The sequence below is a fragment of the Macaca nemestrina genome, chromosome 13 (genome assembly GCF_043159975.1).
Source record: "Macaca nemestrina isolate mMacNem1 chromosome 13, mMacNem.hap1, whole genome shotgun sequence".
Lineage (NCBI taxonomy): Eukaryota > Metazoa > Chordata > Mammalia > Primates > Cercopithecidae > Macaca > Macaca nemestrina.
This window is the reverse complement of record NC_092137.1, coordinates 50,669,379-50,682,953: the sequence shown is the minus strand read 5'-3', so window position 1 is coordinate 50,682,953 and position 13,575 is coordinate 50,669,379. Positions and strand designations below refer to the sequence as shown.

Below are 13,575 nucleotides of genomic sequence, written 5' to 3'. Positions count from 1 at the left end.
CACCTACAAGAAATGGTGAGAGCAGACAGATATACCCAATGAGATAGAAAACAAGAGGCAAACACACAGGACCCCACCGCTGGTATATAATGTGAGTGAGTGGGCGGAAGCAAGTAGATTAATACGAGCAAGACCTACTAACAAAGGACATTTGCAGTAATGATGTTTGGTGTTGTTTACCCATATAATCTAGTAAGAAATTTGGTTACAATGATTAATTACACATTAAACTCTTATTTGAACATCTGAACTCAGTCACTAATGGCATTGGTTCTTTCCTTATCTAGAATGCTTTATGTATCTGAGCTTTTATAATTTTCACCCCCTGACACCCCATTTTTTCTTTACTCTTAGATTATTACTTTCTGTCCTGATTCTTTCATTCCAACATCAAGGTGAACAACTTTTAATTTACTATTATTTCTGACCTGTATAGTTTCTAGGAATAATCTTAGATTTAACTGTTATAGGTACAGGTGATACTATTCACACATTTTTTTAAGATTAGTGATTTAACTGTAGATACCTAATAAATTCTCTTTCTAAAGATTGTTATCTCATGGAATTTTAGTCTAAACCACGTTGGAATCACTTAACTTCCATATCCGTATTGATGGGACTACTTAGCATATGTTTGGTATAACCTAATAATATCTTGTGAGGATTTTCCATTGTTCCTACCCAATATACCCACATATCTCTGAGCCTCTTGCATACAAAAAGTTTTTGATCTTCCCTTAATAATCATTTGTTGCCTTTTATTTCTAACATATTTCAGTGGGTAATAATTCATTTTATTTATAAAATGCACCTCAGCTAGAGTACGGATTTTAACCTGTCAAAGTCTATTTAGATTATTGTTTCCTGAATGTTAGCCTATGTCAGGAATCACTTACAGAATCATTAAAACCCAAATCACTAGATTACAACCCTCTGGGTTTCTAATTCAGTAGATCTGAGACTGAGCCCTAGAATTTCCATTTCTAACAAATTCCCAAGTGATGCTGATGCTGTTACACTGGAGACTATACTTTGGATGCTTTTTTTTCTGTTTATGTAACAGAAAATGGATACTGGTAATCAACCAATAAGCAGGCCTACTAAAGTCAAGATAACATCTCTACATAAAATCAGTGAAATTTTAACAGATGCTCTTTTTATACAACTGTGATATTCAGCTCTAGGCTCCATTATATCTATAGGAATAATTTTCTGTTTAATTATGACAGCTATCATTGATTAAACACTGGTGGGAATATGTTTACCTATACTATCTCATTTAATCATCAAATCTCTGTAAATTAGGTATCATTGCCCTTTTCTTAATGAGTAAGTTGAGCCTCAGAAAAGTAAGGTGACATTCCTAAGTTCACACACCTAATAAGTGGATGATACAAGTTTCAAACCCGAGTTTACCTTACTTGAAAGCAGAGACACCTAACCTCTTTTGTCTATTATTCTTTGGTTTCTAGAAATTGTAGTTTTACCTTCATTTTTATTTCCCTTTTAGACATATTATTAATTTAAATAACTTGATACAAATGTCCTTATTGCTTTTTCCCAATTTTATTAAGTGATAAAAAAAAAGAATATTACATAACTAAAAAGAAAAATAAATTTAAGGCTCTGCCTTGTGTAATGCCTATTAATGTTTAAATACTGTTCTAGAAGGTGAGTACTTTGAAAAATGTGTCTTGTCAGGCACACGCATGCATTGTCTTGTAATTCCTGAATATAAAAAGACTATTGTGATAATGAAAATAAAATAAAGCACGTCTGTATGCTTACATAGAAGCGTGGCGGGTACTCTGAGTTGCTGCTCTACAATATGGGCAGATTATTTTTCTAAGATTGTAGTTTTATTATTTTTAGAGTTTAGCGTTTTCTCAATTGCATTTCTGATAATTTTTGAAAAAAACAAAAACCAAAATCTGGATCTTCATTAGTTCTTGCTTCTGATCTTTTCTTCTGCTGTGCAGGTCAGAGAGCAAATAGCTATTTGATAAAATGGCATCTCCCCAAATTGGGCTTGTGTTACTCCCCGTTTATTTGCTTAACACTGAAAGAACTATGCTAAGGAATATTGCTTTGAGATTTTTTTTAAAAATATGCTAATTTTTTTTATCTCTAATGCCATCGGATAAAGATCAGTAGACCACTTACCTCTCACAGTTTGGAACAAAAATTAATACTGAGCAATTAAGTGGTTCTTATTTCTTTGCTACAAAGAACTAAGTTGAGTTTAGTGGTTCTTAGTTCTTTCTTAAAAAGAACTTTGTTACAAAGAACTGGCTGGGCGCGGTGGCTCACGCTGTAATCCCAGCATTTTGGGAGGCCGAGGCGGGTGGATCACGAGGTCAGGAGATCGAGACCACAGTGAAACCCCGTCTCTACTAAAAAAAAATACAAAAAATTAGCCGGGCGCGGTGGCGGGCGCCTGTAGTCCCAGCTACTCAGGAGGCTGAGGCAGGAGAATGGCGGGAACCCGGGAGGCGGAGCTTGCAGTGAGCCGAGATCGCGCCACTGCACTCCAGCCTGGGCAGCAGCGTGAGACTCCGTCTCAAAAAAAATAAATAAATAAATAAAATAAAATAAAATAAAATACTATTTTTGTTTTTATTATTGTTATACCTATTGCTGTTATTATTATTATTGTAGAATTAAGATATACAATATTATGGTTTCTGAATTTGTGAATTCTCATATGCTAGGCTAAATTCAATAACATTCAGTAAAGAATGCCTTTACTGAAAAATTTGTAATAGAAATGTGATGATAAGGTACATGTACATGTTTAGAAGCCATTTTCAAAATCATCTGTTTATATAAAGTAAAATTACAGAAAATTCTCATTTATTCACTAAAACAGGCACCTCAGAGGCTGTCTCTTTTATATTAATAGCATCTAATTAGCTGATGTCTGTTTTTCTATCTTTATAAAATCTGTATGTTTATTTACTAGAAAATATATTTAGTTTATACTCTAAAGCTATTTAGGTAGACTGTATTCCCTTTTCACCCTTCTCTAAGATAGTTCCTATTGGTGAGGTTTTACTGTAACAGTTATTAACAGGGAAGTTTATAAGAGTTGAAGACAGTTGTGAAAGTGTAGAAAATACAGACGTAACTCTGAAATTCATAAGTGGCATATTCCCAATCTGGTAAGTTCAAGGATAAACGCTGCACATGGAAATTTTATTAGGAAAATTCCTTTATGAGGGATTATATTGCAGTTTTTCTTCCATTCTTCCTACTTCTTTCGTCCACTCTAAATGATATACAGTATCATTTATGCAGTATTTGGTTGGTGTCACTCTAAAGTCCAGCTGTTGTCAGTGAATGGCTGGCATTACAGTTTGAAGCCTTAATTGCAACAGCAAGATAAAAGATCTAGAGGGAAAAACATAGAAAGGGATAATTGCTCTGCTAATGATCATAGTCTACACTGTATCTGCACATGATGAATGGTACTGCATGTTCCAAATAAGCAAAACGTCACTTTGGTAATGCATTCATATCTATCCAAGAGAGGAAACATACAAAGGCCCTTTTAATTTTCCTTCATTACATGTCATTGGCTCAATTAACCATTATATATGTATACATATGTACAATTAAATTCTAATAAATTACCGCTTTCTCATTTTTGGCTTCTCTTAAGATTTATGGCTGTTAGTATTAATTTGTTTGCTCTACATAGCATTTTTCTCCCCCTTTACAGCAGCATGCCTTTTGAATCTGAACGTTCTTCTGTGTTTGCCCCATTTCAGTATTGCTTACTAACATTTAATATATTTTGCTTTTTTTTTAATTTTGCTGACAAAGTTGCATTGATGAAAGCTGACTTGCAAGGTAGATAGCCCTGTGTGTATAAAACAAGACTGAAACCCCATAATACACAGTGGAAACCCTAAAATAACATATTTTACATTTTTGCAGTAACTGTTATTTGGGTTTGGATTTCATTTTTTTCCTTTCTTGAACGTTGTGCAAGAAGCCTTTGTAGTATAGTTTGTATAAAGGCTTTCAGTCTTGAATATGTTTGTATAGTGATTGCCTTTAGTGCTTTGATCATGCTTTTTTCAGTTCTTTGTTTTTCAGTGTTCTAGTTATGATTCTTTAGAAATAGACTAGCATTCTTTTTACTTGTATGTTAAATGGGGGCATGTCATTTATATGGAGTTTTTAATTTTATGTTTTATTGCATGAAATCGTTAAAGCATGTGAATTGATACTTGCCAACATACCTATTCAAAACACCCAGCAATCATAACTTTATCCTTCTGAAACCTCTAGGGCATTTTTGCATAACTCTCTTCAGTTATTTTGCCAATCTTATCTCAATTTCATGAAGTTATAATCTCCATTTCTCATTATGTCTATATTCATTGGTCAGAATGTTAAGGAGATCCATTCATTTTCTAAAATCCAAATGGTAATAAAGAATTATTGAAGTTGGAATGAGATTACCTGCTATGATAATCATACTAGAAGCTATGTGCTTGCTTTTGCTATTTGTTGGTTTAGTTTATGATTATAATGTATTTTATCCTATACTTGAAACTTAAGAAAACCTTCATATTACAGCCTCTCAGTTCCTAATTCAGGTGTGTGAACTAGAACTTTCAAAACGAGTTTGGACATATCATCTGAGGTGTTGGCAACTACTATATGTGATCTAGCTCATGTATAAAACACTTTTGGATTTTTTTTAAGAACCCAAGTTTCCTTTGGATTGTTTTGCAGGCCCCAGCACAACCTGCCAAGAGGACTCATGTTCCAATCAAGGTGTGTGCTTGCAACAATGGGATGGCTTCAGCTGTGACTGTAGTATGACTTCCTTCAGTGGACCACTCTGCAATGACCGTAAGTACCTCTCTGATTATGGACTGATACTCATCGTTGCTTCCAGTTACTGTTTGATATCTAAAGTCTAACATTGAAAGTCCTTATATTAACTCTGAGTCAGTCAAACTGTCATAACCCATAGAAGCAGTTGTTTCTACAGAAAGAACAGTTTTGAAATAATTGTTAAAGTGGCTAAATCCTGTGATGATGGTGATTCTTTGGTTTTTGGGTTTATTTATTTTTTAATTACTAATGATCACCTTGTTCAAAATAATGTTTTTCATTTCCAATATATGACAACTCTCCCTTAGTTTTTGAAAGAATCTTCATATTGTTTTATATTAAATAATACTTAATTTCGTATGATTATGTCTCAAGGGCTGTAATTTTAGTGAACGGTTGCAAGTCTAATTTTTCACTCTGTGTACATCTCTTTAAGCCCATTGCTGCCTTTTACTTTTAAAAAAATACGTTCAAACATTATCCTTCAGGCATTCTCCCTTGTATCTTAGCAGCTTATGTTTTTCTCCTTAAAAATCCTTTAACTGAGTATTGCAATATAAGCATGAAAATGAAACACAACATTCACATTATATCATGGCATATCTGCTAGTGCCTAATTTCTATCACAGCAGTGAGGGTTTGAAGATGGAGTTAACTGATCTATAAGATGAAGTTCTGTATCTTAATGTTCAAGTAGGTCCTGATTTATAGCACATCATCAAAATGATAAAAGAATTTCATACAAAACATTGCATTCTGCCATATTAAGAGAATATTCCTGACAAATTCACCTGGTTGTAAAATAGAATACGTGCTATATGTTGTCAGTGCTATGACATTTAAGCTAAAGCTCCAGGATGATGGAATAGAAGATGTAATGATTGAAGGTTTGGATTTTGCAGCAGAGGCTGAATTTGAATGTGGATTTAAAGAAAGAGTAGAGCTTGTTCATTTTGACCTTTGTCTATTTGAGACTGTATTCATGTCAACAGATATGTGCATCACAATGTAGAAGATGGGGTCAACCTCCAGTAATCCACTGAACTGAGTTGTTGCAGCCTAGCAACAAAGTACAATTTACCTGCTGTCTTCAAATTTCCGTTCCAACATATTGACTATAGGAAAAACACACAACCAATACAGAGTAAAAATTTATGTAGAAGAGGCCTTTAACAACCATGCCACTGTAGATGGAGAAGTATTTGTTCTTTATTTTACTAGTTTCATCTCCCATAGAATTACAGTAAACCTGAAGCAATAAACATGTATTCAAATCATCATACATTTGCGAACACTGTGTTTCTGCAAGGCAAATCACACTTAAAACACAACAACGCCATTTTGGGTTATATAAACAACTTTACATAAAGTCTGAAGAAATATATATACATAAAGCAACCTTACATGTGCTTTTCATAAGGATATGTGTATATGTCTATAGACAAATTACTTCCTGCATTTGTTCCTGCTTCACAGAAAATGGCATAAATTTATTTTCAAGGACAATCAGAAGACTGAATATTTGTTAAGTTTTTATTATCGCAAATTTTTCATCCTGAATACGATCCTGACAGATGTATGACTACATGTGGTAGTTGAGAGGGATTTTTTTGGTGTGAAAATATTTTTCATGTTGCTAAAGAACTTTTTCTGCCAAACTAGGCTTAATCTAGTTTCCATGTTTTACAAAACAGTTGCCATTTGGTTGTGGCAGACTGTGTATCCTCATATACCAGTTAAATATAAAGAATATAATTTTATGTATGTATTTGTTAGACTTTTCCTAAAGAAACATCAAGATACAACCTTAAGTATCATGCTGTCTTCAAATCATTTTTACAGAAAACTATTTTAATGCTGCTCTTGGGTGATAGTACTGGTGATGACAATGATAAGACTATTTGTTATTTTCTTGTAAATAGGTAAATGTCATTCAATAAATGTGTCTCCTGATATGCCTCTTGCACAAATCAGCATTAAAATTACTTTAGAGAGCTCTCAGAATACATGCATTTTGATTAAATCATTACCTCTTAGTGGGTTTTCTGAAAATGTGAAATGGTTCCTTGGCTTATACATTGGAATTTCAGTGGTGAGAATACATAGACATAAATCAATATTTTAAAGCAAATCTTATTTTGTATCAATTATAATTGGTAGAAGATATAGTAGCAATTGTTACTTTGAAGTTGTGGAATTAATAAGCAGTAGAAATAGCATGCAACACTTTCTTCACTTTTTAAATGGATCAAAATAAATCTTGTCTCTACATCTCACTGTTTTTCTATAAGATGCACAAATAAAATTAGTGTTATTCCTGGGATTTTAACAAACTCCTTTACTGTATAGAAGGTGATTTTTCTTTTAAAATAAAGCCATTTAAGGCATTTCATTTCTTAATGAAATTTTCATCTCTAGGTTAGTTATTTATTCATAAATTCTGTGACTGCAGCCTCCAATTACATAGAAAACAAAAAAGAAAATAGAAATAAAACTTTTTAATGGGGGAACGAACATTCCACATTACAAATGAGACCTTCCCTCCCCAAAAATAGAATTTCTAAATGTCATCTCGCTGATAAGTTTCACAGAGTGGGTTAGGGTAACTAGAAAAATTTATTTATATTAGCCTGGAGATATAATTAACAATGGGAAGATGGGAATACTTTATAGCCTGTAAATGTAATCTTGGATAAATCACACTAATTAATTGAACTGAAAGGAATCTTTCAAAAAGAAGTGCTATTCAAAATGATGCCAAAGGTTGTTTTTAGAGAAATGTGTTTGTGAAACCCTTTCTTCCCTGGAAAATTGCCATCTAAGTGACCTACTCATTGACAAAACAATTGTTCTGTGCATGTGTGTATGTGGATTTGCATGTGTGTGTGTAGGGTAATGTCATATACTCACCTCCTCAAGTTTTCTTCCATACCAATACCAAATTTTAGATCCTGTGTAATTTTTCTGATATATATTGTAATTTCTTAGCTATCTCCCATTTCTTATTCCTCTTTCCGCTGATCCATTCTGTGCCTCTCTGCCGGTTTCGTTCTTTCTTCCTATTCCTCCTAGATTAAATGTCATCATTCTCTTCTAATTCTCCTATCCAGAGGCAATATTTTTTTTTTCTCCTCTGGCTTCCTATATAATTTTGTTTATGCTATTTGATTGGCCATAATTTTTTCCATATAGTTACTTGTGTTTAGTCTTATCTCCCTATAAGACTGTACACTTCTACTAGGAATAATATTCTTCTTTGTTTCCTTGGTTTATAAGCCCAGTGTTTTTTATAGCGTGCTGCATGTAATTGTAATAACTCACTAAATCAAAGCGTGCTAGATACATCAATCTTGCAGAATAATTTCAAGTATATCCTCAATGTCCAATACTACTCTCCAAGTTAGTCAATGTGGAATTCATGGACCTCAATGGTCTGACCCTAGTCTTCATGTTCATACTCATCTGTTGCAGAACCTTGTCCATATGGCATATTACTGCCAATTTACTTATTCACAGCTTTCTGAACAACATTACACTTTCCAATTTCCTCACCATTGCTTATGGTAATTCCTCCACCTGGAAAATGCGTTCATTCTACCTGGAATACATTCTTTCACTATGTCTGCTTGAAGAAATATAATTTCCTTTTCAATCTCTACTAAAACTCTTTTGTCCCATGGAAACTTCCTTTGTTTTCTGAGCTTGACATTATTTTTCTGTCTTCTGAAATTGTAGGGAATAGTGTGCTGCACTACATTGTATGGTGTAGCTATTTATGAAATTTCTCTTGGATGTAACCATTTGCTGAGCACTTACTATGTGCCAGTTCTGTGCTAAAAGTTTACGTTCATTATAAATTTTATATATCACCTATTAATGCTTACATATTCCTCCACCATCATCACACCAGTGTGCTACACAATAATCTTTTTCTGCTTTCACCTGGTGGTCCAGAATAGAATTTAACCATATTAAGCTAACTTAATGTCAGGTTGGAGAAGATGAATATGGCTATGACCACATGGAAAATAGCGAACATAATAACATTGTCACATTACATTAGTATAGAAATGTTGTATGCCAAATTACAGTTCAGCTTCAACAGTGTCTGTTACCATAAGGGAAGAATATATCATAGTGCTGTTATTTTGGTGCTACAGCTTAGGAGGGTGTGAGTTCTGTTTTATTAAAAGACTATTTTCAGAATTCTAAACTTTGCCAAGAGAAAATCTTTCTGATAGGAATTTACTGTATCTTTCATGTGAGAGTTAGAAACATTCACTGAAACAAGAATAAAATACACTTCACTGTGACTTTTTACCATGACATTTAAAAATATCTTCAGCTTTGTTTCTCAGCTTCTTTTGTTGTTTGAAAGAGAATCCAATATCCAGTGTCTGAGCATCAATATCTGAACTAATGGAAGTGAATCATAACATATATTTTTAAAAACCTGGATTCGAGTAACATTATTTCTCTCCCATTTAGAGCTGCTAGTAGTATTAAGCTGTGAGGTGATTTGCTGCTGGTGTCACTTAGGGCTGAATAAAATTTAGCAATTAGCTATATCCACAACCAGATACTGTTTGTGAGTATGATGAATCTTACTAACCTTGATTTTTTTCTAAATGGAAGTCCTTAAGCTGTTTAAAGACATTCATAAGCAATATTTACTGAAAACACCTTTAAAAAACTATGAGGAAACAGGGTCATACCTACTTTGGGTAAATGATAAAGGATTAAAATATTGTTCATACTAAGTAAGAAAATGTAATAAAGGACAGAAAATAAAGCATAATGTATGACAGAGAAATGTAATACATCATAGAAATGCTATCTGCTACTATTTTATGTAAACTTATCTTTGTTCTTCTTGTGAGTAATTGACATCATAAAAGTAGATGTGTAAATGGAAACATTGGTCTTTTTATATTGTTATTGGGCAGCTGAATAATAGTTTCACTCTGTATCTGTATGAGAAAAGTTGGGTGGGGAGAAAAACACCAAAAAAGGGAGTGGAGTAATGCTGTATTTGAGTTATCCATGTTAGTCCCTTGCACTGCTCAGCACCTTGATGATTCAACTCTCAGCAGCCTTTGAGTCTGTGAATTCTGCCACCTTGGCCCCTAGAAATCAAAAAGGAAGCAGACCCAGTCAGAATGTTTTCTTTACTTATGGATTTTCCTGCTAGTATGCTCTAATTTTTCTGGCTTCATTAAAACTCTGTCTGTGTAGACCTTAATTCGGCTCAAATGTTAGCACTCCTCATCATCAATCTTATAGGTAAATATGGAGGTGGCTTTCAGTGTTGGCCTTACTGTGGTAACACTATGCCATCTCACCAGAGCCCAGCTAACTAGAGCTGCATTCAGAGGAGGTTTTGCTAGTCACCTTGACTAACCATTCTCAAGGAAAGACAGTGGTTTTAGTTATCACTAGATGCTATTCAAATAGATCTATGACCATAGTCTTACCTGAATTTTTTTTTTCCATGTGAATGTATTATATCCATGTTTATCATGTTACTTCCATCTGTAGCAACACAACAGGTACATAATCAAGGCAGGGTGGGGATACTGCCTTAAACAGAGGTGCTAACTTTTGAAACTTGAAGATATTAAGTTTAATTTTACTTTTTATATAGATTTTACTTCTGTAAAAATGATGTACCAAAAGCCTGTGTAAAGAAACTGAACATAAATCACAGTGAAGTATCAGAACCATGCAAAACACCAAATAAGTACAAATAATAAATAACTTAGTATGACAGATTGAATAAAGAAAATGTGATAAGTACACACCATAGAGTACTATGCAAACATAAAAAGAAATGAGATCATGTCTTTTGCGGGATAATGTATGGAGCTGGAGGCTATTATCCCTAGCAAATGAATGCAGGAACAGAAAACCGAATACAACATGTTCTCACTTGTAAGTGGGAGCTAAACTATGTGAACTCATGAATGCAAGGAAGGGGGCAGCAGACACTGCAGTCTACTTGAGGGTGGAGTGGGAAGAGGGAGAGAAGCCGAAAAGATAATTATTGGCTACTAGGCTTAATACCTGGGTAATGAAATAATCTGTACAACAAACTCATGTGATACAAGTTTACCTATATAATAAACTTTCACATGTACCTCTAGACCTAAAATAAAAGTTAAAACAAAAAAAGTATCATTTTATTAATCAGGAAGATATTTAAAGAGAGTAAACTGTTCAATACTTATCCCACTTTATGAAATCAAATTATCATGAGTATTTTTAAAGTATAGGATTAAACATAATTAGCTTTTAATTTATGAAATCTTTTATTTTAAAATAATATAGTTATGATTGGATTTGGAAAGAAGTGTTAGATCAAGCCTAGGTTGTTTCTATACTTTGTTGCTGTGGATATGGCTAACTAGTGCATAAAAAGAACTACAAAAAATTTATTTAGATTACATCAACATATTTCAATGCTAATATCATAATTAATATGTATTATATGCATGCCATTTATATTTTATAAGCTTTACCTTATTTTTCTCCAAAAATATCTGATTACTTTAAATGTAAAAAGAAGAATACTGAAGCATAAATAGATTTTTAAAAAATTTATGCCGGGCGTGGTGGCTCATGCCTGTAATCCCAGTACTTTGGGAAGCCGAGGCAGGCGGATCACAAGGTCAGCAGTTCGAGACCACCCTAGCCAATATGGTGAAACACTGTCTCTACTAAAAATACAAAAAAATTAGCCAGGCATGGTGGTGCATGCCTGTAATTCCAGCTACTCAGGAGGCTAAGGTAGCAGAATCTCTTGAACCTGAGAGGCGGAGGTTGCAGTGAGCAGAGATTGCACCATTGCACTCCAGCCTGAGCAAGGAGAACGAAACTCCGTCTCAAAAAAAAAAAAAAAAAAAATATGGATACATGATAGTTGTACATATTTAGAGGGTACATGTGGTATTTTAATATAAGCACACAATATATAATGATCAAATCTGGGTAATTGGGTATCCATCATTTAAAATATCACTTATTTTTGTTGGGAATGTTCCAATTCCACTCTTCTGGCTATTTTGAAATATGCAATAAAATATTGTTAACTATATTTGCCATATTGTGCTATCCAACACTAGCTCTTATTTCTTCTACTTATCTGTATATTTGTATACATCAACCAACCCTTCTTCATCCTGTTCACCTTTCTACCCTTTATGGCCTCTGGTTACCACCTATTCTACTCTATGCACTACTTCCAGGAGATCAATTTTACTAGCTCATGCATATGAGTGAGAACATGTGATATCTGTGTTTCTGGGCCTGGTTTGTTTTACTTAACATAATTACCTCCAGTTCAAGTCATATTGGGATATATATACCATTTTTTTTTTATCCATTTGTCCATGGATTCTTAGATTGATTTCTTATCTTGGTTATTGTGCATAGTGCTGCTGTAAACATGGGAATGCAATTATCTCTTCAATATACTGATTTCCTTTCTTTTGGATATATACTCGGCAGTGAGATTGCTGGATTACATGGTGGTTAATGTGTTTGATTTTTTGAGGAACCGCAAAGCTATTCTCCATAGCGGTTGTATTAATTCACATTTCCACCAGCAGTGTACAAGCATTCCTCTTTTTCCACATTTTTGCCAGCATGTATTATTTTATGTCTTTTTTGTAATAGCCATATTAACTGGAGTGAGATGATATCTCATTGTGATTTTGATTTTGATGTCTCAATGTGATTTTTGCATTTCTCTGATGATTAGTGATGTCAAGCTTTTTTTTATATTCCTGTTGACTATTTATATGCCTTCTTTTGAGGAATGTCTTCTTTTGCCCATTTTAAAAATTAAATTATTTGTTATAATTATTTTATGATTGAATTGAGTTCTTTATGTATTCTGGTTATTAATTTTTATTTGGATTAATAATCTGCAAATATTTTCTCCAATTCTTTAGATTGTCTCTTCTCTTTGCTGATTGTAAGGCATGAATATTTTAAGTAACTTCTTGGGGTGAAATGGTTAGTAATTGGCAGAAACAGAACTTGAATATATCTGTCTTCAAGGTCATATTCTTTTTTGCACCCAGAATCTCTATTAAAGAGGGATAGATTCAATAATAATGCAGTTGAAATTCCTCAGCTGCAAAATTCCCTAGAGAAGTTAGTAATAACTGTGCTTTAATACTGTGTAACATTTTTCCATGCTTTTCTGATTCTTAATTCTTAGATGTAAATTTAAACCTTATGCTCTTCCCCTCAACTGCTCAGTTGGCACTTCTAAAGATGAGTTAAAAATTCAGAGTAAGCTGTCAAAAGCATATTGTCATTAACTTCCAGTTCTGTTATTAAAAAGTACTGATTATGAAAGAGAGATGGGAATTTTCTGTGATTTTTCCATGACAGCCTTTCTGAGTTTCTCAAAAATAATAATCTAACATTTGATAATGAAACCAGACAAAATACTTCCCAAAGTACTTTTGTGTGAATCAGATTCACAATGTGTACAGTGGGAAATCAACGGTTAAGACTCAGAATTGTGTTGACCAATGAATGTGTGCCAAATGATTTATTATGTTAATTATACCTGAGTTTGTTCTTTATACAGTTGTTGAGGGAGAAAGAAAAAAAGACTAAGTCAGAGGTTAGCAGTGTGGCCTATGATGGTCTTTGGTAGATACACAGAGAAATGCAAGAGGATGTATGAAGCCCAATGTATTAAAAGTTAAT

General features: G+C 33.5%; 1 protein-coding gene across 29 annotated transcripts in view; it reads left to right on the top strand.

Annotated features, from left to right (window-relative positions):
• Nucleotides 1-13,575, top strand: part of LOC105465018 (neurexin 1) — a 1,132,644-nt gene that overhangs the window by 572,728 nt on the left and 546,341 nt on the right. For 18 of the 29 annotated variants that reach the window (XM_071077384.1, XM_071077380.1, XM_024787661.2 and 15 more), the window contains one exon: nt 4,747-4,866. In XM_071077384.1, the coding sequence (XP_070933485.1) occupies nt 4,747-4,866 (120 nt within the window). Of the gene's footprint in view, nt 1-3,825; nt 3,853-4,746; nt 4,867-13,575 lie in introns of all 29 variants that reach the window. The other 11 variants (XM_071077376.1, XM_071077375.1, XM_071077378.1 and 8 more) reach the window with 1 other exon arrangement.